The 25,328-nt window shown below is 30.0% G+C and overlaps 1 protein-coding gene across 1 annotated transcript; it reads left to right on the top strand.

Annotated features, from left to right (window-relative positions):
• Window positions 1-510: 510 nt before the first annotated feature.
• LOC135130834 (proliferation marker protein Ki-67-like) lies at window positions 511-18,413 on the top strand. The gene is made up of 6 exons (XM_064058264.1): window positions 511-633; window positions 707-907; window positions 961-1,098; window positions 14,225-14,316; window positions 14,363-14,768; window positions 14,823-18,413. Exons 2-6 carry the CDS (start codon window positions 722-724, stop codon window positions 18,327-18,329), a joined length of 4,329 nt encoding a protein of 1,442 aa, XP_063914334.1. The 5' UTR covers window positions 511-633; window positions 707-721; the 3' UTR covers window positions 18,330-18,413.
• Window positions 18,414-25,328: the final 6,915 nt, after the last annotated feature.

Raw genomic sequence — 25,328 nt, forward strand, 5'->3', positions numbered from 1 at the left:
AATTTTCTTATTTTTTTGGATGTTTAAAATTTTTCAATTTTTCGATTTCTCGTTTTTTTTTGAGTTTTAGATTTGTTAACTTTTCAACATTTCAATTTTTGGATTTTTCGCTTTTTCGACGAAATTTAGGTGTTTCCAATGTTATGAAAAATAAAACAATTTTTAAGAGAATTATTATACAGAGTGTAGAATCGTTTTTGGAACATAGGGATTTTCGATGTAAAAACAGAAAGTTGTAAATAATGGCTCCCCTTATAACTGTATCTAAATCCTGTTCCTTAATTTTGGAACACCTATGGTATATATTGAAATAAAAACAAAAAATATTCGGAATTTGTCACTAATTACTGAATTTTAGCCCTTTTGTTCTCCTTTAATACAAGTTTATATTTATACGTAGTTTATTAATAAAATTTCGTTAAACTAAACAGACTGGTTTTTCATTGAGTTTTTATTATTCTTAGGTTGATACGTTGGCATCCCTGCAGCGCAACGTGACTGACCGTTATTTTCAAACAACAGACGCCAAGTGAAGCGATGGACGCTACAAGTAACGGTTGAAAACAGTAGTGTTAGTTTTCCGCGTTTTTTCGTATTGTAACGGTTTAAATATTCGTGAAAAGCGTTAATTAAGTAAGTAATTTCCACCCAAGCCACCTTCCCTCACTCAAACATCACCACTTCGATACATAACCGCCCATTTTAGTCGGTTTCTGTCAAAATGAAATCCGCCCAGCTGGGATACTTGGAGTTTCAACCCAAAACGGGAAAATCGCCCCTGAAGTATTTCCTGGAACCCGGACCGACAACCATCGGATCGGCCTTATCGTACGACATTCGGATTAAATCGAAAAGTCTGGCTTCGGAGCCAGTGTTTTGTGTTTTAGATGTGAAGGACAACGGAACGGTGGGACGCCCTAGGATTGTGTGTTGAGTTGGAGTTAATTTAGTGTGTTTTAGGCTGTTTTGGAAAATAAGTGCAAACAAGCTGTTTTATATAATGGAACGAAAATGAAGAAGGAGCAAGTTTTGAAGAATAACGACGAGTTTTTGGTTGGGGGAAAGCAGTTTCGCTATGTAAACAAAGCTGCAACGGTGGTAATTGTATTTCATGTTTTTTTTGATAATGTGGGGGTCATGACCTGTGATAAAAAGGCTGGATTTTGACCGGTCTCATGACCCAAGAGCTGATTTATATGCACAAATATTTGTCAAAATGTTCAAAATATGCACAATTTTTGCTACGTGTGAAAGAAAAAAGAGTAAATTACAAACAAAAAAGAAACTTTTTTCTACATCAATAAGACCTCTTTTAATTGTAATACAGGCAGATGCTTGGTTTCTACTGTATGTCTGTCGTCTGTGTTAAGTTTAATTAGGGAGATAAGCTTTGAAACTACCAAACTGATTGTTGCCAAACTTTGTATGTGCCTTATGGATACAATGTAGATGGTAAAACGCTAATCCAACTTTGTCTAATCATTCCCAACAATGTGATGACGTCACCTCAAAGTTGTACATGACAAATCGGTTTTAAATTTTATAAAATAATGTACTACATGTGTAGTTTATGAATCTATGCTGAGTTTTCAGCGGAGATTTTGCAATTTTTCGATTTTATGATTATTCGATTTTTCAATTTTATAATGTTTCATTTTCATTTCATATTTTTTTAATTTTGAATTGTTTAAAATTTCAATTTAATTTTCTTCAAGTTTTTGATATTTTTGTTTTTAAAGGTATTTTTAGTATTTCAAAATTTTGATTTGGAATTTTCCATTTATAATTTTGCACTTTTATTGAATCACTTTTTCAATTTTCGATTTTTAATAATTTTGTAATTTTACAATTTTGTAATTTTTAATCGTTCAAAATTTGAATTCAAGTGTTTGATTTTTACTTTTTTGCAGTTTTTTGTAATTCGTCGTTTTTTTAAATATTCCATTTTTTCATTTATTCAATTTTTAATTTTTCAAGTACAATCCGAGTTTCTTGTTTCGTTTTGCCAATTTTGTGATTTTTTAAATTCTCAAAATTTCGATTTTCAATCTTCCAAGTTCTTGATTTCGCAATTTTCGATTTTTAAATTCTAGTAATTTTTTGGTTTTAGACTTTTCTGCTTTTTCAGTTTTTCGATTTTATAGTTCAATTTTTCAATTTTGTAATTGTTGCGATTTTTAGAAAAATCTGGATTTACTTTTCTATATTTCCATTTTTCAGTGTTCTAATTTCATAATTTTTCGTTTTTTCAGCTTCAATTTTTCAAATTCTCGGCTTCCAAATTTTTCAATTTTTCGTTTCTTCAATGTTTTGATTTGTATTCCGGTATGACAATTTTCGATTTTTTCGCTTTTTGAGTTTATACATTTTTAATTTAGAATTTTTAAATTTTCAATCCTCGATTTTCTAATTTTTAAATTTTGCCATTTTTGAGTTTTCCAATTATTCGATTTTCCGATTTCTTCAAATACAATATTTCTACTTAAATTTTGCGATTTTTCAGTTTTTGGCTTCTTCATTTGCGGGATGTTTTAAAATTCTCGATTTCTCAATTTTTTATTTTCTGATTTTTCAATTTTTGGATTTTTAAAATTTCGGGCTTTTTGATTCTTCGAATTTTGAGTTTTTCGCCATTTTTCGATATTTAAGTTTTGAGATTTTTCAACATTTCGACTCTAATTATTTCGACCTTGCGTTTCGATTTGTCGATTTTTTTCTTTTCGATCTTTCAATTTGTCGACATTTTAATTATAGATTTTTCGTTTTTCCATTTTTCGATTTTCCTGTGTTAGTTCTTAGAATTTTTAAATTTTAGATTTTTCAATTTTTTGGTATCGCAATTTTTTGATCTTTTGATTTTTCACTATCCATTTTTTGGATTTTTGAGATTTCGATGTTTTGATTTTTCAACTGTTCAATTTCCCGACTTTTCGACTTTTGAATTTTTCGATTTTTTGACTTCGATATTTTGATTTTTCAATTTTTCGATTTATCAATGTGTTAATTTTCCGAACTGACAGTTTTGGGACTTTTTCAACATTTCGATTCTCAAATTTTTCGATTTTCCCTTCGATTTTTGGTTTTCTTGATTTCTCGATTTTTCAGTTTTTTCGATTATTAAATTTTTTGACATTTTAGTTCTTCGATTTTTCAATTCTTAGAATTTTTAGTTATAGATTTTTCAATTTTTTGGTGTTTCGAGTTTTCTATCTTTCGATTTTTCTAGTTCTGGGTTTTCGATTTTTCGGTTTTTCAATTTTTCCATTTTTAAAATTTTTGATTTATGGATTTATGGAGGTTTCGATGTGCTGATTTTTCGACTTTCCAGTTTTTCGACATTTTAATTTTTCGATTTTTCTGTTTTTAGAATTTTTAAATTTTAGATTTTTCAATTTTTTGATATCTTGACTTCTTGATCTTTTGATTTTTCGAATTTTCGGTTTTTAATTTTTTCACTATTTTAATTTTTCGCTTTTTCAATTGATTCATTGTTTGGATTTATCGAGATTTCGATGTTTTGATTTTTCAACTATTCAATTTCCCGACTTTTCGATTTTTCCGATTTTTTTATTTCGATATTTTGATTTTTCAATTTTTCTGACCTTCAATTTTTCGACTTATCTATCAATGTATCAATTTTCCGAAATTTCAGTTTTGGGACTTTTTCAATATTTCGATGTTGTTCAATTTTTTGATTTCTTGATCTTTTGATTTTTCAAATTTTCGGTTTTTAATTTTTTCACTATTTTGATTTTTCGATTTTTCAATTTATCCATTTTTATCGAGATTTAGATGTTTTGATTTTTCAACTATTCAATTTTTCGATTTTTCGACTTTTAAATGTTTCGATTTTTTGACTTCGATATTTTGATTTTTCAATTTTTCTATCCTTTAATTTTTCGATTTATCAATGTATCAATTTTCCGAAATTTCGGTTTTGGGACTTTTTCAGTAATTCCATTGTGAAATTTTTCTATTTTCCCTTCGATTTTTCGTTTTCTTGATTTGTCGATTTTTCAGTTCTTTCGATTAATCAATTTTTTGACATTTTAAATTTCGATTTCTTAAATTTTAGGTTTTTCGATGTTTCAGTTTTTCAATTTTTGATTTTTCAATTTTTAGAATTTTTCAATTCTAGATTGTTCAATTTTTTGGTTTCGATTTTTCGAATTCTCAGTTTTGGATTTTTCGGTTTTTCAATTTTTCCATTTTCAATATTTTTGATTTCTTGATCTTCTGATTTTTCAAATCTTCGGTTTTTAATTTTCTCACTATTTTAATTTTTCGATTTTTTAGTTTTTAGAATTTTTAAATTTTAGATTTTTCAATTTTTTGATATCTTGACTTCTTGATCTTTTGATTTTTCGAATTTTCGGTTTTTAATTTTTTCACTATTTTAATTTTTCGCTTTTTCAATTGATTCATTGTTTGGATTTATCAAGATTTCGATGATTTGATTTTTCAACTATTCAATTTTTCGATGTTTTGACTTCAATATTTTGATTTTTCAATTTTTCGTTCCTTCAATTTTTCGATTTATCAATGTATCAATTTTCCGAAATTTCAGTTTTGAAACTTTATCAATATTTCGATTTTCAAATTTTTCTATTTCATTTCCTCTTCGATTTTCGTTTTATTGATTTCACGATTTTTCAATTTTTTCGATTATTTAATTTTTTGACATTTTAATTTTCGATTTTTTAAATTTCAGGGTTTTCGATGTTTTAGTTCTCCGATTTGTTATTTTTCAATTCTTAGAATTTTTAATTACAGATTTTTCAATTTTTGGCTTTAGATATTTTTTCCTTTTTTAATTTTTCGATTTTTCAATTTTTTGATTTCTGGATTTAGGGAGGTTTCGATGCGCTGATTTTTCGACATTTTAATTTTTCGATTTTTCTGTTTTTATAATTTTTAAATTTTAGATTTTTTTATTTTTTCACAATTTTGATTTTTCAATTTATGCATTTTTTGGATTTATCGAGATTTCGATGTTTTGATTTTTCAACTGTTCAATTTTTCGATTTTTCGACTTTTAAATGTTTCGATATTTTGATTTTTCAATTTTTCTATCCTTTGGTTTTTCGATTTATCAATGTATCAATTTTCTGAAATTTCGGTTTTGGGACTTTTTCAGTATTTCGATTGTGAGATTTTTCTATTTTCCCTTCGATTTTTCGTTTTCTCGATTTCTCGATTTTTCAGTTCTTTCGATTATTCAATTTTTTGACATTTTAAATTTCGATTTCTTAAATTTTAGGTTTTTCGGTGTTTCCATTTTTTACAGTTTTTGATTTTTCAATTTTTAGAATTTTTCAATTTTAGATTTTGGAATTTTTTGGTTTCGATTTTTCGAATTCTCGGTTTTGCATTTTTCGATTTTTCAATTTTTCCATTTTTAAAATTTTTGATTTCTTGATCTTTTGATTTTTCAAATCTTCGGTTTTTAATTTTTTCACCGTTTTAATTTTTCGATTTTTCAGTTTATCTTTTTTTTAGATTTATCAAGATTTCGATCATTTGATTTTTCAACTGTTCAGTTTTCCGACTTTTCGACTTTTGAATTTTTCGATGTTTTGACTTCGATATTTTGATTTTTCAATTTTTCTGTCATCAATTTTCCGAAATTTCAGTTTTGGAACTATCAATATTTCGATATTCAGATTTTTCTATTTCCTTTTCGATTTTCGTTTTCTTGATTTCCTGATTTTTTAATTTTAGGTTTTTTGATATTTCAGTTCTTTGATTTTTTATTTTTCAATTTATAGAATTTTTAAATGTTCTTTCAATTTTTTGGTGTTTTGAGTTTTCGGTTTTTCAGTTTTTCCATTTAAAAAATGTTTGATTTATGGATTTTTCAATTTTTGGCTTTTTAAATTTTTTGCTTTTTTAATGTTTCGATTTTTCAATTTTTTGATGTCTGGATTTATCGAGATTTAGATGTGCTGATTTTTTCGACTGTTCAATTTCCCAGTTTTTCGACATTTTCATTTTCGATTTTCCAAATTTTAGATTTTTCGATTTTTCGGTTTGTTTTTGGAAATTTTAAATTTTAGATTTTTCAATTTTTTGATATCTCGATTTCTTGATCTTTTGATTTTTACAATTTTTGAATTTTCTAATTTATGGTTTTTAATTTTTTCGCTCTTTTAATTCTTAGATTTTCCGATTTTTCCGACTTTTGAATTTTTCGATTTTTTGACTTCGATATTTTGATTTTTCAATTATTCTATACTTCAATTTTTCGATTAACGAATGTATTAATTTTCTGAAACTTCAGTTTTCGGACTTTTTCAATATTTCGATTCTCAAACTTTTCTATTTCCCCTGGGATTTTTCGTTTTCTTGATCTCCCGATTTTAAAATTTTTTCGATTTTTTAAATTTTAGATTTTTCGATGTGTTGGTTTTTTATTTTTCAGTTCTTTAGATTTTTCAATTTTTTGGTGTTTATATTTTTTGACTTCTCGGTTTTTGGCTTTTTCGATTTTTCAAATTTTCCATTTTTAAAATTTTTGATTTATGGATTTTTCACGTGTTGGCTTTTGAAATTTTTTACTTTTTTAATTTTTCGATTTTTCAATTTATCCATTTTTAAGATTTATCGAGAATTCGATGTTTTGACTGTTCAATTTCCCGACTTTTCGACTTTTGAATTTTTCGATTTTTTTACTTCGATATTTTGATTTTTCAATGTATAAATTTTTCAAAATTTCAATTTGAAACTTTATATCAATATTTCGATTTTCAGATTTTTCTATTTCTCGTTCGGTTTTTCGTTTTCTTGATTTCTCGATTTTTCAATTTTTTCGATTATTGAATTTTTTCGCATCTTGAAATTCGATTTTTGATGATTCAGTTCTTCGATTTTTTTGCAATTTTTAGAATTCTTAAATTTTAGATTTTTAAATTTGTTAGTATTTCGATTTCTCTATATTTCGATTTTTCGAGTTCTCGGTTTTTGGATTTTTCAGTTTTTCAGTTTTTCCATTTTTTTTTAAGTTTCTGATTTATGGATTTATCGAGCTTTCGATGTGCTGATTTTTTCGACTTTCCAATTTTCGACATTTTAATTTCCGATTTTCTAAATTTTAGATTTTTCGATTTTCCGTTCTTCGATTTTTCTGTTTCAGATTTTAGAATTTTTAAATTTTAGATTTTTCAATTTTTTGATATCTCGATTTCTTGATCTTTCGATTTTTCAAATTTTCGGTTTTTAATTTTTTCACCATTTTAATTTTTCGATTTTTCAATTTGTCCGTTTTTTGGATTTATCGAGATTTCGATGTTTTGATTTTTCACCTGTTCAATTTCTCGATTTTTCGACTTTTGAATTTTTCGATTTTTGACTTTAATTTTTTTTTTATTTTTTTGTTCTTCAATTTTTCGATTTATGAATGTATCAATTTGTCGAAATCTTAGTTTTGGGACTTTTTCAACATTTCGATTCTCAAACTTTCCTATTTCCTTTTCGATTTTTCATTTTCTTGATATCCTGATTTTTCAGTTTTTTCGATTACTTCAATTTTTTGACATTTTAGTTTTTGATTTTCAAAAATTTTCGGTTTTTCCATGTTTTAGTTCTTCTATTTTTATTTTTTAATTTTAGATTTTTCAATTTTTTGGCGTTTTGATTTGTGTTTTGATTGGTGATTTTTCGACTTTCCAGTTTTTCGACATTTTAATCTTAGATTTTTCGATATTTCCGGTTGTTTTTAGAATTTAAAAAATTTAGATTTTTTAATTTTTTCAAATCTCGATTTCTTGATTTTTTGATTTTTAAATTTTTCGATTTTTCAATTTTTTCATTTCTTGGATTTATCGAGATTTCGATGATTTGATTTTTCAGCTGTTCAATTTCCCGACTTTTCAATTTTTCGATTTTTTGACTTCGATAATTTGATTTTTCAATGTATCAATTTTCCGAAATTTGAGTTTTGGAACTTTTTCAATATTTCGATTTTCAAATTTTTCTATTTTCCATTTGATTTTCGTTTTCTTGATTTCTCGATTATTCAATTTTTTGACATTTCAAATTTCGATTTTTTAAATTTTAGATTTTTGATGGTTCAGTTCTTTGATTTTTTATTTTTCAATTTTAAAAATTTTTAAATTTTTTGGTGTTTCGATTTCTCTATCTTTCGATTTTTCGAGTTCTCGGTTTTTGGATTTTTCGGTTTTTGAATTCCATTTTTAAAATTTTTGATTTATGGATTTTTCAAATTTTGGCTTTTTAAATATTTTGCTTTTTTAATTTTTCGATTTTTCAATTTTTTGATTTGTGGATTTATCGAGATTTCGATGTGCTGATTTTTCAACATTTTAATTTTTGATTTTATAAATTTTAGATTTTTCCGTTTTCCAGTTCTTCGATTTTTTGTTTCAGTTTTTAGAATTTTTAAATTTTAGATTTTTCAATTTTTTGATATCTCGATTTCTTAATCTTTTAATTTTTCGATTTTTCTGCTTTTAGAATGTTTAAATTTCAGATTTTTCAATTTTTTGATATCTTGATTTCTTGATCTTTTGAATTTTTCAAATTTTTGGTTTCTAGTTTTTTCACCATTTTAATTTTTTCATTTTTCAGTTTATCCATTTTTCGGATTTTCGAGATTTCGATGTTTTGATTTTTCAATATGGTTTGATTTTTCAATTTTTCTACACTTCAATTTTCCAAAATTTCAGTTTTGGGACCTTTTCAACATTTCGATTGTCAAATTTTTCTATTTCTCCTTCGATTTTTCGTTGTCTTGATTTCTCGATTTTTAAATTTTTTCGATTATTCAATTTTTTGACATTTTAATTTTTGATTTTTTAAATTTTACGTTTTTCGATGTTTTAGAATTTTCAAATTTTAGATTTTTCTATTTTTTGGTGTTTCGATTTCTCTATCTTTCGGTTTTTCAATTTTTCCATTTTTACAATTTTTGATTTATGGATTTTTCAAGTTTTGGCTTTTTTAATTTTCCGATTTTTCATTTTTTTGATTTCTGGATTTATAGAAATTTGGATGTGCTGATTTTTCGACTGTTCAATTTTCCGGTTTTTCGATTTTTGAAATTTTAGTTTTTTGATTTTTCACTTCTTCGATTTTTCTATTTTTCAATTTTTAGAATTTTTTACTTTTCTGCACTTTTTTGGTGCTTTAATTTTTCACGTTCTTGTTTTCCAGTTTTTATATTTCCGAATACTTTTTCGTTTTTTCATTTACAATTTAGCAATTTTTCAATTCTTTGGTTTGAAAAGTTGAAAAATCGAAAAACTGAAAAATTACAAAATTGAAGAAGTGGAAAATCGAAAAATTTGCAAATCCAAGAATTGAAAAATTGAAAAACTAAGAACTAGAAACATAAAAATCAAAATTTAATGAATGGAAAATGGGAAACAAAAAACAAATCGAATCGAAAAATTGGAAAGAACTCGAAAAATTTAAACCTGACACCTTTTTTTTGACTTCTTGATTTTTCATTTATTTTCGATTATTCAATTTTTTGACATTTCAAACTTCGATTTTTTAAATTTTAGGTATTTGATGGTTCAGTTGTTTGATTTTTTATTTTTCAATTTTTAAAATTTTTAAACTTTTTGGTGTTTCGATTTGTTCGATTTTTCGAGTTTTCGGTTTTTGGATTTTTCTGTTTTCTATTTTTAAAATTTTTGATTTATCGATTTTTCATGTTTCGGCTTTTTAAATTTTTTGCTTGTTTAATTTTTCGATTTTTCAATTTTTAGATTTCTGGATTTATTGAGATTTCGATGTGCTGATTTTTCGACATTTTAATTTTCGATTTTTCGATTTTCCATTTTTCTGTTTCAGTTTTTAGAATTTGTAAATTTTAGATTTTTCAATTTTTTTGATATCTTGACTTCTTGATTTTTCGATTTTTCAAATTTTAGATTTTTGATTTTTTCACCATTTTAATTTTTTGATTTTTCAATTTATCCATTTTTTGGAGTTTCGAGATTTCGATGTTTTGATTTTTCAACTGTTCAATTTCCCGATTTTTCCGACTTTTGAACTTTTGGATTTTTTGACTTCGATATTTTGATTTATCAATTTTTCTATACTTCAATTTTTCGATTAATGAATAATTTTCTGAAACTTCAGTTTTCGGACGTTTTTAATATTTCGATTCTCAAACTTTTCTATTCCATTTTTCAGTTTTTTCGATTATTCAGTTTTTTGACATTTTAATGTTTGATTTTTTAAATTTTAGGTTTTTCGATGTTTCAGTTCTTCGATTTTTTATTTTTCAATTTTTAGAATTTTTCAATTTTTTGGTGTTTCGTTTTTTCTATCTTTCGATTTTTCGAGTTCTCGGTTTTTGGATTTTTCGGTTTTTCAATTTTTTCATTTTTAAAATTTTTTGCTTTTTTAATTTTTCGATTTTTCAATTTTTTGAAATTTCGATGTGCTGATTTTTCGACTCTAGTTTTTCGACATTTTACTTTTCGATTTTCCAAATTTTAGATTTTTCGATTCTGTTTTAGTTTTTAGAATTTCAAAATTATACATTTTTCAATTTTTTGATATCTCCATTTGACCATTTGATTTCTCAAATTTTCGGTTTTTAATTTTTTCACTATTTTAATTTTTAGATTTTTCAATTTATCCATTTTTTGGATATATCGAGATTTTGATGTTTTGATTTGTCAATTGATTTTCTCGATTTCTGTTTTTCAATTTATAGAATTATTTAATTTATTTTTTTTTTCAATTTTCTGATGTTTCGGTTTCTCTCGATCTTTTGATTTTTCAGCTTCTGAATTTTCGATATTTCAGTTTTGGAATTGTTCAACATTTCGACTCTTCATTGTTTCGACCTTGCGTTTCGATTTGTCGATTTTTCAATTTTTAGAATTTTTAAATTTTAGGTTTTTCGATGTTTCAGTTCTTCGATTTTTTATTTTTCAATTTTTAGACTTTTAAAATTTTTGGTGTTTCGATTTTTCGAGTTCTCGGTTTTTGGATTTTTCGGTTTTTCAATTTTTCCATTTTCAAAATTTTTGGTCTATGGTTTTTTCTAGTTTTGGCTTTTAAAATTTTTTGCTTTTTCATTTTTTTTAATTCTGGATTTAACGTGATTTCGATGTCCTGGTTTTTCGACTTTCCAGTTTTTCGACATTTTAATTTTCGATTTTCTAAATTTTAGATTTTTCGATTTTTCAGTTTTTGTTATCTCGATTTCTTGATCTTATGATTTTTCAAATTTTCACTAGTTTAATTTTTGGTTTTTTGGATTTAGAGAGATTTCGATGTTTTGATTTTTCAACTGTAATTTTTCGATTTTTCGACTTTTGAATTGTTCGATTTTTTGACTTCGATATTTTTCGATTTATCAACGTATCAATTTTCCGAAATCTCGGTTTTTTGGATTTTTCAATTTTAAAATTTTTGATTTATGGATTTTTCATGTTTGGGCTGTTCAATTTCCCGATTTTTCCGACTTTTGAATTTTTCGATTTTTTGACGTCGATATTTTGATTTTTCAATTTTTCTATACATACTTCAATTTTTCAATTAATGAATAATTTTCTGAAATTTCAGTCTTCGGACTTTTTTAATATTTCGATTCTCAAACTTTCTATTCCATTTTTCACTTTTTTTCGATTATTCAGTTTTTTGACATTTTAATATTTGATTTTTTAAATTTTAGGTTTTTCGATGTTTCAGTTTTTCGATTTTTTATTTTTCAATTTTTAGAATTTTTCAATTTTTTGGATTTTTCGGTTTTTCAATTTTTTCATTTTTAAAGTTTTTGATTTATGGATTTTTCGCTTTGTAAAATTTTTTGCTTTCTTAATTTTTCTTTTTTCAATTTTTTGAAATTTCGATGTGCTGATTTTTCGACTCTGATTTTTCGACATTTTAATTTTCCATTTTCCAAATTTTTGATTTTTCGATTTTCCAGTTCTTCGATTTATTTTTCTGTTTTAGTTTTTAGAATTTTAAAATTTTAGATTTTTCAATTTTTTGATTTTTCAAATTTTCGGTTTTTAATTTTTTCATTATTTTAATTTTTCGATTTTTCTGTCCTTCAATTTTTCGATTTATCAATGTATCAATTTCCCGAAATTTTAGTTTTGGGCCTTTTTCAATTTTTCGATTTTCACATTTTTCTATTTCTCCTTTGATTTTTGGTTTTCTTGATTTCTTGATTTTTTAATTTTTTCGATTAATTCAGTTTTTTGACATTTTACATTTTTTAAATTTTAGGTTTTTGGTGTTTCAGTTCTTCGATTTTTTATCTTTCAATTTTTAGAATTTTTGCATTTCAGATTTTTCAGTTTTTTGGTGTTTCGATTTTTCGAGTTCTATTTTTTGGATTTTTCGATTTTTAATTTTTGCATTTATAATTTTTTTTTGATTTTTCTGTTTTTCAATTTATATTTATTAATTTAATTGTTTTCAATTCTCTGATCTTTCGGTTTCTCTCGACATTTTGATTTTTCGGCTTCCGGGTTTCTGAATTTCCGATATTTCAGTTTTGGAATTTTTCAACATTTCGACTCTTAATTGTTTCGACTTTGCGTATCGATTTTTCAATTTTTAGAATTTTTAAATTTTAGGTTTTTTTTATTTGTTGATGTCTTTATTTTTCGACTTTTCAGCTTTTGATTTTTCGGATTTTTAATTTTCCGATTTTGCAATTTTTGATTTTTCGATATTTTATTTTTTCGTCTTTTTAATTTTTCGATTTATTTGAGTTTGGGGACTTTTTTAATATTGGGATTTTCAATTTTTTGAAATTTTAATTTTTGATTTTTTAAATTTTAAACATTGATTTCGTGTTTCGATTTTTCGAGTTCTCGGTTTTTGGATTTTTCTGTTTTTCAATTTTTCCATTTTCAAAATTTTTGATTAATGGATTTTTGTAGTTTTCGATGTCCTCATTTTTCGACTTTCCAGTTTTTGACATTTTAATTTTCGATTTTCTAAATTTTAGATTTTTCGATTTTCCAGTTTTCGATTTTTCTGTTTCAGTTTTTAGAATTTTTAAATTTTCAGATTTTTCAATTTTTTGATATCTTGATTTCATGATCTTTTGATTTTTCAAATTTTCGGTTTTTAAATTTTCACTATTTTAATTTTTCGATTTTTCAATTTATCCATTTTTTGGTTTTATCGAGAATTGGATGTTATGATTTTTCAACTGTTCAATTTTCCGACTTTTCGACTTTTGAATTTTTCGATGTTTTGACTTCGATATTTTGATTTTTCAATTTTTCTGTCCTTCAATTTTTCGATTTTCAGATTTTTCTATTTCTCTTTCGATTCTTCGTTTTCTTGATTTCTCGTTTTTCAATTTTTTCGATTATTCAATTTTTTGACATTTTAAATTTCGATTTTTAAAATTTTAGGTTTTTGATGTTTCAGTTCTTTGATTTTTTATTTTTCAATTTTTAGAATTCTTAAATTTTAGATTTTTAAATTTTTTGGTGTTTCGATTTTTCTAGATCTCGATTTTTCGGTTTTTCAATTTTTTGATTTCTGGATTTATCGGGATTTCGATGTGCTGATTTTTCGACTGTTCGACTTTCCAGATTTTCGACATTTTAATTTTCGATTTTCTAAATTTTAGATTCTCGATTTTCTCTATCTTTGATTTTCCAAGTTCTCGGTTTTGGATTTTTTCATTTTTAAAATGTTTGATTTATGGCATTCAAGTTTTGGCTTTGAAATTTTTGCTCTTTTAATTTTTTGATTTTTCAATTTTTTTAATTTTAGATTAATCGATTTCGATGTGCTGATTTTTCGACTGTTCAATTTCCCGGTTTTTTGACTTTCCAGTTTTTCGATTTTTTAATTTCCAATTTTTGAAATTTTAGTTTTTTTTTGGTTTGTCACTTCGATTTTTCTATTCTTCAATTTTTAGAATTTTTAACTTTTCTGGACTTTTTTGGTTCTTTAATTTTTCACGTTCTTGTTTTTCAGTTTTCATATTTCCGAATACTTTTTCGTTTTTTCATTTTACAATTTTGCAATTTTTCCATTCTTTGATTCGAAAAGTTGAAAAATCGAAAAACTGAAAAATTAGAAAATTGAAGAAGTGGAAAATCGAAAAATTGGAAATCCAAAAACTGAAACATTGAAAAACTAAGAACTAGAAACATAAAAATCAAAAATTTAATGAATGAAAAATGGGAAACAAAAAACAAATCGAAACGAAAAATTGGAAACAACTCGAAAAATTTATACCTGACACCTTTTTTTTTTTTTTCAGAAAAAAATCAACGCCTTGGTGAGCAAAACCCGCCAGTCAGTCACCCCCAACTTCAAAATCAAATCATCTTCGCGAATCCCACTCCCGTCAAGGTAAATCCCCGCCAACGCCCCTTCTCTTCTAACCAATCTAATTCAGATCGGCCGCCCCCACCCGACGAAGTCTATCGGCCACCAAGCCCAAGAAGGACACCCCCGGACGTTCCTGCGCCAGCGCACGACCCGATAGACACCCCAACCCCATGTCCGACTGGGAAAGTACCAACAGCCCCAACGTCGTCGCTGGGCGCTCTTCCAAAAAAACCGACCTGGGAGTGCTGGTCCGAAAATCTCTCTTCCTGAAAAACAAGGGCGACATTTCCTTCAGTAACTCCATTTCGGTGGAAAGGGGCGAACAGAAGTCCTTCATGTTGAAGGTCGACGGGTCCATTTCCCCGAAAAACTCACCCAAGGCGAAAACTCCGTCACCGCGAGGGGTGAAAAGGGGGCGCTCGTCGGTCACTGGCACTGCTAGGGTGAACAAAAGGCGCAAACCGAACAAACAGGTAAGGGTGGATTTTTACGAACATACGGTATATAGTGTAAAAATTGTTTCACAGTTCAGTTTCAACGTGTCGATTTCGGGAGAAAGCGACATTTTCGACGAGTCCACGTCCCCTCTGAGTAGTTCAGAGCAGGACTCCAGTTTTTACGATTCGAGCTTCTATGACTCTCCACGGGCAGTTTCGAGCCCTAGGAAGTCCATCATTGATCTAACTGAAGAGACAAAGGTTCGAAAATCGCCACGTAATGACTTAAGCAACGTTAGCGGAGTTAAGAGACTGTTAAAAACTCCCAAGGTAGAGAAAAGTCCACGCAACGACCTCACGGAAGTCCTAAGAACTCCCAAAGTTCAGAAGTCGCCTTTGAACGACTTAGGTAATGTAAGCGGTGTGGCGAGAATTTTAAGAACACCTGTGACTGACTTAAGTCCAATGAAAACTCCCAAAGTTGAAAAGACGCCGCTGAATGACTTAAGTAGAGTTAGTGGAACGAAGAAGGCTTTGACAAGTCCCAGAGTTCCAAGGTCGTCGAAAAAGAACTTCGGTAATGCGAGCGCTGTTGCAAGGAGTTTGAGAGCGTCTTTGAACGTCGAAAGTCCCGAAGTCCAAAAGTCGCCGGTCGCGAAAACCCCGAAAGTCCAAAAGTCTCCAAAGACTAGCTTGCGTAAAGTTAGTGGAGTGAAGGCTTTAACAAGTCCCAGAGTTTCAAGGTCTTCGAAAAAGGACTTAGGTAATGTGAGCGCTGTTGCAACAAGTTTGAACGTCGAAAGTCCCGAAGTCCAAAAGTCGCCGGTCGCGAAAACCCCGAAAGTCCAAAAGTCTCCAAAGACTAGCTTGCGTAAAGTTAGTGGAGTGAAGGCTTTGACAAGTCCCAGAGTTTCAAGGTCTTCGAAAAAGAACTTCGCTAACGTGAGCGCTGTTGCAACAAGTTTGAACGTCGAAAGTCCCGAAGTCCAAAAGTCGCCGGTCGCGAAAACCCCGAAAGTCCAAAGGTCTCCAATGACTGACTTACGTAAAGTTAGCGGAGTGAAGGCTTTGACAAGTCCCAGAGTTTCAAGGTCTTCGACAAAGAACTTCGCTAATGTGAGCGCTGTTGCAACAAGTTTGAACGTCGAAACTCCCGAAGTCCAAAAGTCGCCGGTCGCGAAAACTCCGAAAGTCCAAAAGTCTCCAACAGCTGCCTTACGTAAAGTTAGCGGAGTGAAGGCTTTGACAAGTCCCAGAGTTTCAAGGTCGTCGAAAAAGAACTTCGGTAACGCGAGCGCTGTTGCAAGGAGTTTGAGAGCGTCTTTGAACGTCGAAACTCCCGAAGTCCAAAAGTCGCCGGTCGCGAAAACCCCGAAAGTCCAAAAGTCTCCAACGGCTGCCTTACGTAGAGTTAGCGGAGTGAAGGCTTTAACAAGTCCCAGAGTTTCAAGGTCTTCGAAAAAGGACTTCGGTAATGTGAGCGCTGTTGCAACAAGTTTGAACGTCGAAAGTCCCGAAGTCCAAAAGTCGCCGGTCGCGAAAACTCCGAAAGTCCAAAAGTCGCCAAACACTAGCTTGCGTAAAGTTAGCGGGGTGAAAAAGATTTTGACAAGTCCCAGAGTACTAAGATCGCCGAAGAACGACCTGAGCGACGTAAGAGGGGTGAAGAACCTTTTGAAAACTCCCAAAGTCCAAAAGTCCCCAAAGAACGACCTAACTGACTTACGAGGCGTGAAGAACTTGCTAAGTCCCAGACCCAGAAAGTCCCCACGTAACGATCTGACCGACGTCCGAGGAGTGAAAAAGCTCCTGAAAACTCCGAAACTTCAAAAGTCGCCGAAGAACGACTTACGCGACATAAAGGGAGTGAAAAAGCTCTTGACAACTCCCAAAGCACAAAATTCCCCAAAAAACGACTTGACAGACGTCAAAGGCGTAAAACAGTTGTTAGCGTCCCCCAAAACACAAAAATCCCCTAAAAACGATCTACTAAACATAAGCGGGGTCGCCAGACTCCTCAAAACGCCGAAAGTCCAAAAATCCCCACGCAACGATTTACGCAACGTCATCGGCGTGAAACAAGTTTTCGCCAACCCGAAACCGCAAAAGTCGCCTATGAACGACTTAAGTAACGTCAGGGGGGTGAAAAACGTGTTTAAAACCCCCCGAGTCGCTCGAACTCCCCGCAACGACTTATCCGACGTGACGGGAGTCAAAACCATGTTCGCCACACCCGCAGTACAAAAATCCCCAGAAAACAACCTGTCAAACGTGAGTGGCGTCTTCAAACTTTTGAAAACACCGAAGCCCCGAAAGTCGCCCTTGAACGACTTGCGACACGTCAGCGGCGTGAAAAAACTGCTCAAAACGCCCGCAGTCCGAAAAAGCCCTCGTAACGACCTTTCGGACGTCCGCGGCGTGAAAAAATTAATGTCGAGTCCGAAAGTCCAAAAGCAGCCTTTGAACGACCTTTCGGACGTCGAAGGGGTGCGCGAATTATTTTCGAGTCCGGCTAGTGTGAAACGCGCGCCGTCGCGCCCCCAGAGAAAGAAGAAATCTGCAGAAATTGACATTTCCGGTAGCGATCTGCCAACGCCAACTTCACTCACGAGGAGTAGGCGTGGCCGAGGCAAAGAGCCAATCACGAGCACTCCCGCGCAGGAAGCGGAAACGAGTCAGAGGCGCACTAGACGGAAGAAATTTACAGAAGGAGAGGTGACACAACCTAACCTCAAAAATCCGGAATCGCTCGAAAACGGCACAGAAGTGCGAAATATGCGAGTGAGGAGGAATAGAAAGGAGGAAACGACCGAAGATGCGTCGGAGGTGAGTGCGGTGGACACCCCACTGAAGAAAACGCGCGGGAAAAAGCGGAAGAGCAGCGCACAGGAAGAGGAAGTACCGCAGAAACGTGCAGCGCGTGGGAGGGGAAGGAAGAACGCGGATGAAGTGGAGGTAGCGAAGAACGAAGAGAGTCAGGAGAAAAATCGGCGCGGACGAGGAGGGAAGAAGAAGAATGACGTGGATGTGAGCGTTGACGATGCGAAGAGTAACGGACAGGAAGAGGAAGTGCCGCAGAAGCGTGCGGGACGTGGCAGGGGGAAGAAGAACGTGGATGAAGTGCAAGAAAAAAAGGAGGAGGAGAAGCCGCGGCGTGGACGAGGGAGGAAGAACGTGGATGAAGTAAACGTGAGTGTGAAAGCGAGTGCCGAGGAAGTGGTTGAAGAAAAAACACAGAAACGGGGCAGGGGGAGGAAGAACGTGGATGAGAACGAGAGCAAGAATGATGTGGAGGTTGTGCAGAAGGCGAGCACGCGAGGGAAAAGGAAGGTGGAGGAAGTGGAGGTGATCGAGAAAACGACGAGGAGTAGAAGAGGCGACGACGTGAATGAGAAAAGTGCAAGTAATAGAGCGAAGAAAAAGAGTGAGTCGATTGAGGATGGTGCAGAAATCACAAATAAAAGAGGGAGGAAGGCGAAGACGGATGTGAAGAAAACGACGGCTAAAAGCAAGGGTGGGGATGCAGTGGAGGACACTAAAGTGGATGTCACTGAAGAGAAAAGTACAAGAACACTTAGAACAAGAAACAGAAAGTAGTTTTATTGTTTTTAACATTTTAGTTTTTCATATGAATAGATTTTATGTGTGTGAGGTTTTGATTAAAATGATTGTTTATTTTGGTGTTTTTTTTTTATTTTGGTGAGACGATTTACAGCTGGTTTCACAAAAAACGGGAAACCAGCTGTATATGATTTTTTGACAGTTGTGGAGTTTTTGACATATTTTTAAACTTTATTGGAAAGCGTTTTGATAATACAGAGACAAAATTTTACTTCCTGAGTGTGTTCTTTTTATTTAATTTTTCAAGTCCTTGATTTCCTTTTGTTAGATTTTGGAAAGTTCATTCTTATTTTTTCGTTTTTTTTATTTCTGATTTTTCCGTTTTATAGTGTTGCAAAATTACAAGCGAAAAAGTGGAAAATCAAAGAATTGAAGAAATGAAAAATTGAAACATTGAAAAACTAAAATTAAGGAACTTAAAAAAAGACGAAGGAGAAAAATGGAAGTAAAAATCTCAAAACCGAAAAATTATAGAATCGTGAAATTGAAAATTCCCCTAACTGAAAGTTTTAAAATAACTGAAAAATGAAAAAATATCTAAAAAAGTGAAAAATATGAAAAAATCTTCGTTAGTGCGTATTTAAAATGAAAATTGAAAAATCGAAAAACTGAAAAATGTAAAATTGAAAATAAATTTTAAAATTGTAACATTGAAAGCTGAAAAATAAAAACCGCAAATTGAAAATTTGAAGAAATGAAAAATTGAAAAATTAAATATCGAGAAAACGTAAATTAAACATCGAAAAATTGAAAATTCGTATAAATGAAAAAGTGAATAATTGTAAAAATTATTTAAATATTACATATGTATTATAAAAACTAGAAAAATTGCATATCAAAAATTGAAAAACTTCCTTTCATTAAAAATGCTTTAAAATCAACAACCGAAAAATGGATAAATTCTAAAATCGTAAATTTGAAAAAGTGAATAATTTTAAAAGTTGTTATTATAAAAATTGAAAAATCGGGAAACTGAAAAACCAAAAATGAAATTTAAAAGTTGAAAAATCGAAAAACTGCAAACCGAAAATTGCAAATCCAAAATCGAAAACTGGTTTTTCAAGAATCGTCCTTTGAAGTATACAAAAAAATGCAAAATACCACCAATTTTTGACCAATTTTCAACGAAATTATCAAAATTTCACTAAATACATTTTCTTGTAAATTTCGACCCGCAGAAGTCATATCCGCTTTCACTTCTTCGATAAATCTAATTGTTTTTCCAGAATCGACCTTTGAAGTTTATAAAAATATGAAAAATACCACCAATTTTCGACCAATTTTCAACGAAATTTTCGAAATTTCACAAAATTCATTTTCTTGTTGATTTCGGGCCGCAGAAGTCATATCCGCTTTCATTTCTTCGACAAATCCAATGGTTTTTCCAGGATCGTCCTTTGAAGTTCACAAAAATATGCAAAATCCGCCCAATTTTCGACCAATTTTCAACAAAATTTTCGAAATTTTACAAAATACATTTTCTTGTTGATTTCGGGCCGTAGAAGTCATATCCGCTTTCACTTCTTCGATAAATCCAATGGTTTTTCCAGAATCGTCCTTTGAAGTTTACAAAAATATGCAAAATACCACCAATTTTCGACCAATTTTCAACGAAATTTTCGAAATTTCATTAAATACATTTTCTTGTAGATTTCGGGCCACGGAAATCATATCCGCTTTCATTTCTTCAACAAATCCAATGGTTTTCCAGAATCGTACTTTGAAATTTACAAAAATATGCAAAATACCACCAATTTTCTACCAATTTTCAACGAAATTTTCGAAATTTCATTAAATACATTTTCTTGTAGATTTCGACCCGCAGAAGTCATGTCCGCTTTAATTTCTTTGATAAATCCAATGGTTTTTCCAGAATCGTCTTTTTGAAGTTTACATAAATATGCAAAATACCACTAAGGAGAAAAATGGAAGTAAAAAATCGCAAAACCGAAAAACTAGAATCGTAAAATTAAAAATTTCCATAATTGAAAAAGTTGTAAAATAACTGAAAAATGAAAAAATACCTAAAAAAGTGAAAATTATGAAAAAATCTTCGTTAGTGCGTATTTAAAATGAAAACTGAAAAATCGAAAAACTGAAAAATGTAAAATTGAAAATAAATTTTAAAATTGTAACATTGAAAGCTGAAAAATAAAAACCGCAAATTGAAAATTTGAAGAAATGAAAAATTAAATATCGAGAAAACGTAAATTAAACATCGAAAAATTGAAAATTCGTATAAATGAAAAAGTTTAAAAATCCAATAATTGAAAAATGGAAAAAGTGAAAATTGTGAAAATGATTTAAGTATTACATATGTATTATAAAAACTAGAAAAATTGTATATCAAAAATTGAAAAACTTCCTTTCATTAAAAAAGCTTTAAAATCAACAATCGAAAAATGGATAAATTCTAAAATCGTAGATTTGAAAAAGTGAATAATTTTAAAAGTTGTTATAAAAATTGAAAAATCGGGAAACTGAAAAACCAAAAATGAAATTTAAAAGTTGAAAAATCGAAAAACTGCAAACCGAAAAATGCAAATACATATTCGAAAACTGTTTTTTCCAGAATCGTCTTTTGAAATTTACAAAAACATGCAAAATACCACCAATTTTTGACCAATTTTCAACCAAATTTTCCAAATTTCACTAAATATGTTTTCTTGTAGATTTCGACCCGCAGAACTGAAATCCGCTTTCATTTCTTCGATAAATCCAATGGTTTTTCCAGAATCATCTTTTGAAGTATACAAAAATATACAAAATACCACCAATTTTCGACCAATTTTCAACAAAATTATCGAAATTTCACTAAAAACATTTTCTTGTAGATTTCGGGCCCCAGAAGTCATATCCGCTTTCACTTCTTCGATAAATCCAATGGTTTTTACAAGCGAAAAAGTGGAAAATCAAAGAATTGAAGAAATGAAAAATTGAAACATTGAAAAACTAAAATTAAGCTGAAAAGGTTGTAAAGTAACTGAAAAATAAAAAAATATCTAAAAAAGTAAAAAATTTGGAAAAATCTTTTCATTATTACATATTTAAAATGAAAATTGAAAAATCGAAAAACTGAAAAATGTAAAATTGAAAATAAATTATAAAATCGGCACCTTGAAAGATTGAAAAATAAAAACAGCAAATTGAAAATTTGAAGAAATGAGAAATTGAAAAATTAAATATCGAGAAAACGTAAATTAAACATCGAAAAATTGAAAATTCGTATAAATGAAAAAGTTTAAAAATCCAATATTTGAAAAATGGAAAAACGAAAATCGTAAAAATTATTTAAGTATTACATATTTATTATAAAAACTAGAAAAATTGCATAACAAAAATTGAAAAACTTCCTTTCATTAAAAAAGCTCTAAAATCAACAACTGAAAAATGGAAAAATTCTAAAATCGTAAATTTGGAAAAGTGAATAATTTTAAAAGCTAAAATTGAAAAATCGGGAAACTGAAAAACCAAAAATGAAATTTAAAAGTTGAAAAATCGAAAAACTGCAAACCGGAAATTGCAAATCCAAAATCGAAAACTGTTTTTTTTTTTTACAAAAAAATGCAAAATACCACCAATTTTCGACCAATTTACCACGAAATTTTCGAATTTCACGAAAAACATTTTTTTTGTAGATTTCGGGCCGCAGAAGTCATATCCGCTTTCACTTCTTCGATAAATCCAATGGTTTTTCCAGGATCGTCCTTTGAAGTTCACAAAAATATGCAAAATCCGCCCAATTTTCGACCAATTTTCAACAAAATTTTTGAAATTTTACAAAATACATTTTCTTGTTGATTTCGGGCCGTAGAAGTCATATCCGCTTTCACTTCTTCGATAAATCCAATGGTCTTTCCAGAATCGTCCTTTGAAGTTTACAAAAATATGCAAAATACCACCAATTTTCGACCAATTTTCAACAAAATTTTCGAAATTTCACTAAATACATTTTCTTGTTGATTTCGGGCCGCAGAAGTCATATCCGCTTTCATTTCCTCGAAAAATCCAACGGTTTTTCCAGAATCGTCCCTTGAAGTATACAAAAATATGCAAAATACCATCAATTTTCGACCAATTTTCAACGAAATTTTCGAAATTTCACTAAATGCATTTTCTTGTAGATTTCGGGCCACAGAAATCATATCCGCTTTCATTTCTTTAACAAATCCAATGGCTTTTCCAGAATCGTAGTTTGAAATTTACAAAAATATGCAAAATACCACCAATTTTCGACCAATTTTCAACAAAATTTTTTGAAATTTCACTAAACACATTTTCTTGTAGTTTTCGGGCCGCAGAAATCATATCTGCTTTCATTTCTTCGACAAATCCAATGGTTTTTCCAGAATCGTTCTTTGAAGTTTACAAAAATATGCGAAATATCACCAACTTTCCACCAATTTTCAACGAAATTTTCGAAATTTCACTAAACACATTTTCTTGTTGATTTCGGGCCGCAGAAGTCATATCCGCTTTCATTTCTTCGATTAATCCAATGGTTTTTCCAGAATCGTTTTTTGAACTATACAAAAATATGCAAAACACCTCTAATTTTCGACCAACTTTCAACGAAATTTTCGAAATTTTACTAAAAACATTTTCTTGTAGATTTCGGGCCGCAGAAGTCATATCCGCTTTCACTTCTTCGATAAATCCAATGGTTTTTCCCGAATAGTCCTTTGAAGTTTACAAAAATATGCAAAATACCACCAATTTTCGACCAATTTTCAACAAAATGTTCGAAATTTCACTAAATACATTTTTTTTGTAGATTTCGGGCCGCAGAAGTCATATCCGCTTTCACTTCTTCGATAAATCCAATGGTTTTTCCAGGATCGTCCTTTGAAGTTCACAAAAATATGCAAAATCCGCCCAATTTTCGACCAATTTTCAACAAAATTTTTGAAATTTTACAAAATACATTTTCTTGTTGATTTCGGGCCGTAGAAGTCATATCCGCTTTCACTTCTTCGATAAATCCAATGGTCTTTCCAGAATCGTCCTTTGAAGTTTACAAAAATATGCAAAATACCACCAATTTTCGACCAATTTTCAACAAAATTTTCGAAATTTCACTAAATACATTTTCTTGTTGATTTCGGGCCGCAGAAGTCATATCCGCTTTCATTTCCTCGAAAAATCCAACGGTTTTTCCAGAATCGTCCCTTGAAGTATACAAAAATATGCAAAATACCATCAATTTTCGACCAATTTTCAACGAAATTTTCGAAATTTCACTAAATGCATTTTCTTGTAGATTTCGGGCCACAGAAATCATATCCGCTTTCATTTCTTTAACAAATCCAATGGCTTTTCCAGAATCGTAGTTTGAAATTTACAAAAATATGCAAAATACCACCAATTTTCGACCAATTTTCAACAAAATTTTTTGAAATTTCACTAAACACATTTTCTTGTAGTTTTCGGGCCGCAGAAATCATATCTGCTTTCATTTCTTCGACAAATCCAATGGTTTTTCCAGAATCGTTCTTTGAAGTTTACAAAAATATGCGAAATATCACCAACTTTCCACCAATTTTCAACGAAATTTTCGAAATTTCACTAAACACATTTTCTTGTTGATTTCGGGCCGCAGAAGTCATATCCGCTTTCATTTCTTCGATTAATCCAATGGTTTTTCCAGAATCGTTTTTTGAACTATACAAAAATATGCAAAACACCTCTAATTTTCGACCAACTTTCAACGAAATTTTCGAAATTTTACTAAAAACATTTTCTTGTAGATTTCGGGCCGCAGAAGTCATATCCGCTTTCACTTCTTCGATAAATCCAATGGTTTTTCCCGAATAGTCCTTTGAAGTTTACAAAAATATGCAAAATACCACCAATTTTCGACCAATTTTCAACAAAATGTTCGAAATTTCACTAAATACATTTTCTTGTAGATTTCGGGCCGCAGAAGTCATATCCGCTTTCACTTCTTCGATAAATCCAATGGTTTTTCCAGAATCGTCCTTTGAAGTTTACAAAAATATGCAAAATACCACCAATTTTCGACCAAATTTCAATAAAATTTTCGAAATTTCACTAAATACATTTTCTTGTAGATTTCGGGCCGCAGAAGTCATTTCCGTTTTCACTTCTTCGACAAATCCAATGGTTTTTCCACAATCGTCCTTTGAAGTTTACAAAAATATGCAAAATACCACCAATTTTCGACCAATTTTCAACGAAATTTTCGAAATTTTATTAAAAACATTTTCTTGTTGATTTCGGGCCGCAGAAGTCATATCCACTTTCACTTCTTCGATAAATCCAATGGTTTTTCCAGAATCGTCCTTGAAGTTTACAAAAATATGCAAAATACCACCAATTTCCGACCAATTTTCAACGAAATTTTCGAAATTTCACTAAACACATTTTCTTGTAGATTTCGGGCCGCAGAAGTCATATCCGCTTTCATTTTTTCGACAAATCTAACGGTTTTTCCAGAATCGTCCTTTGAAGTTTACAAAAATATGCAAAATAAAAAAAAAAAAAAACACCAATTTTCGACCAACTTTCAACGAAATTTTCGAAATTTCACTAAATACATTTTTTTGTTGATTTCGGGCCGCAGAAGTCATATCTGCTTTCACTTCTTCGATAAATCCAATGGTTTTTCCAGAATCGTCCTTTGAAGTTTATAAAAATATGCAAAATACCACCAATGTTCGACCAATTTTCAACAAAATTTTCGAAATTTCACTAAATACATTTTCCTGTAGATTTCGAGCCGCAGAAGTCATGTCCGCTTTCATTTCATCGATAAATCCAATGGTTTTTCCAGAATCGTCCTTTGAAATATACAAAAATATGCAAAACATGACTTCTGCGGCCCGAAATCTACAAGAAAAGGTATTTAGTGAAATTTCGAAAATTTCGTTGAAAATTGGTAGAAAATTGGTCGTATTTTGCATATTTTTATGTATTTCAAAAGACGATTCTGGAGAAACTGAAAAATGAAAAATT

Source organism: Zophobas morio, unplaced genomic scaffold (genome assembly GCF_036711695.1).
Source record: "Zophobas morio isolate AGI-343-1 ecotype UQ-CSIRO unplaced genomic scaffold, CSIRO_AGI_Zmor_V1 ptg000018l, whole genome shotgun sequence".
NCBI lineage: Eukaryota > Metazoa > Arthropoda > Insecta > Coleoptera > Tenebrionidae > Zophobas > Zophobas morio.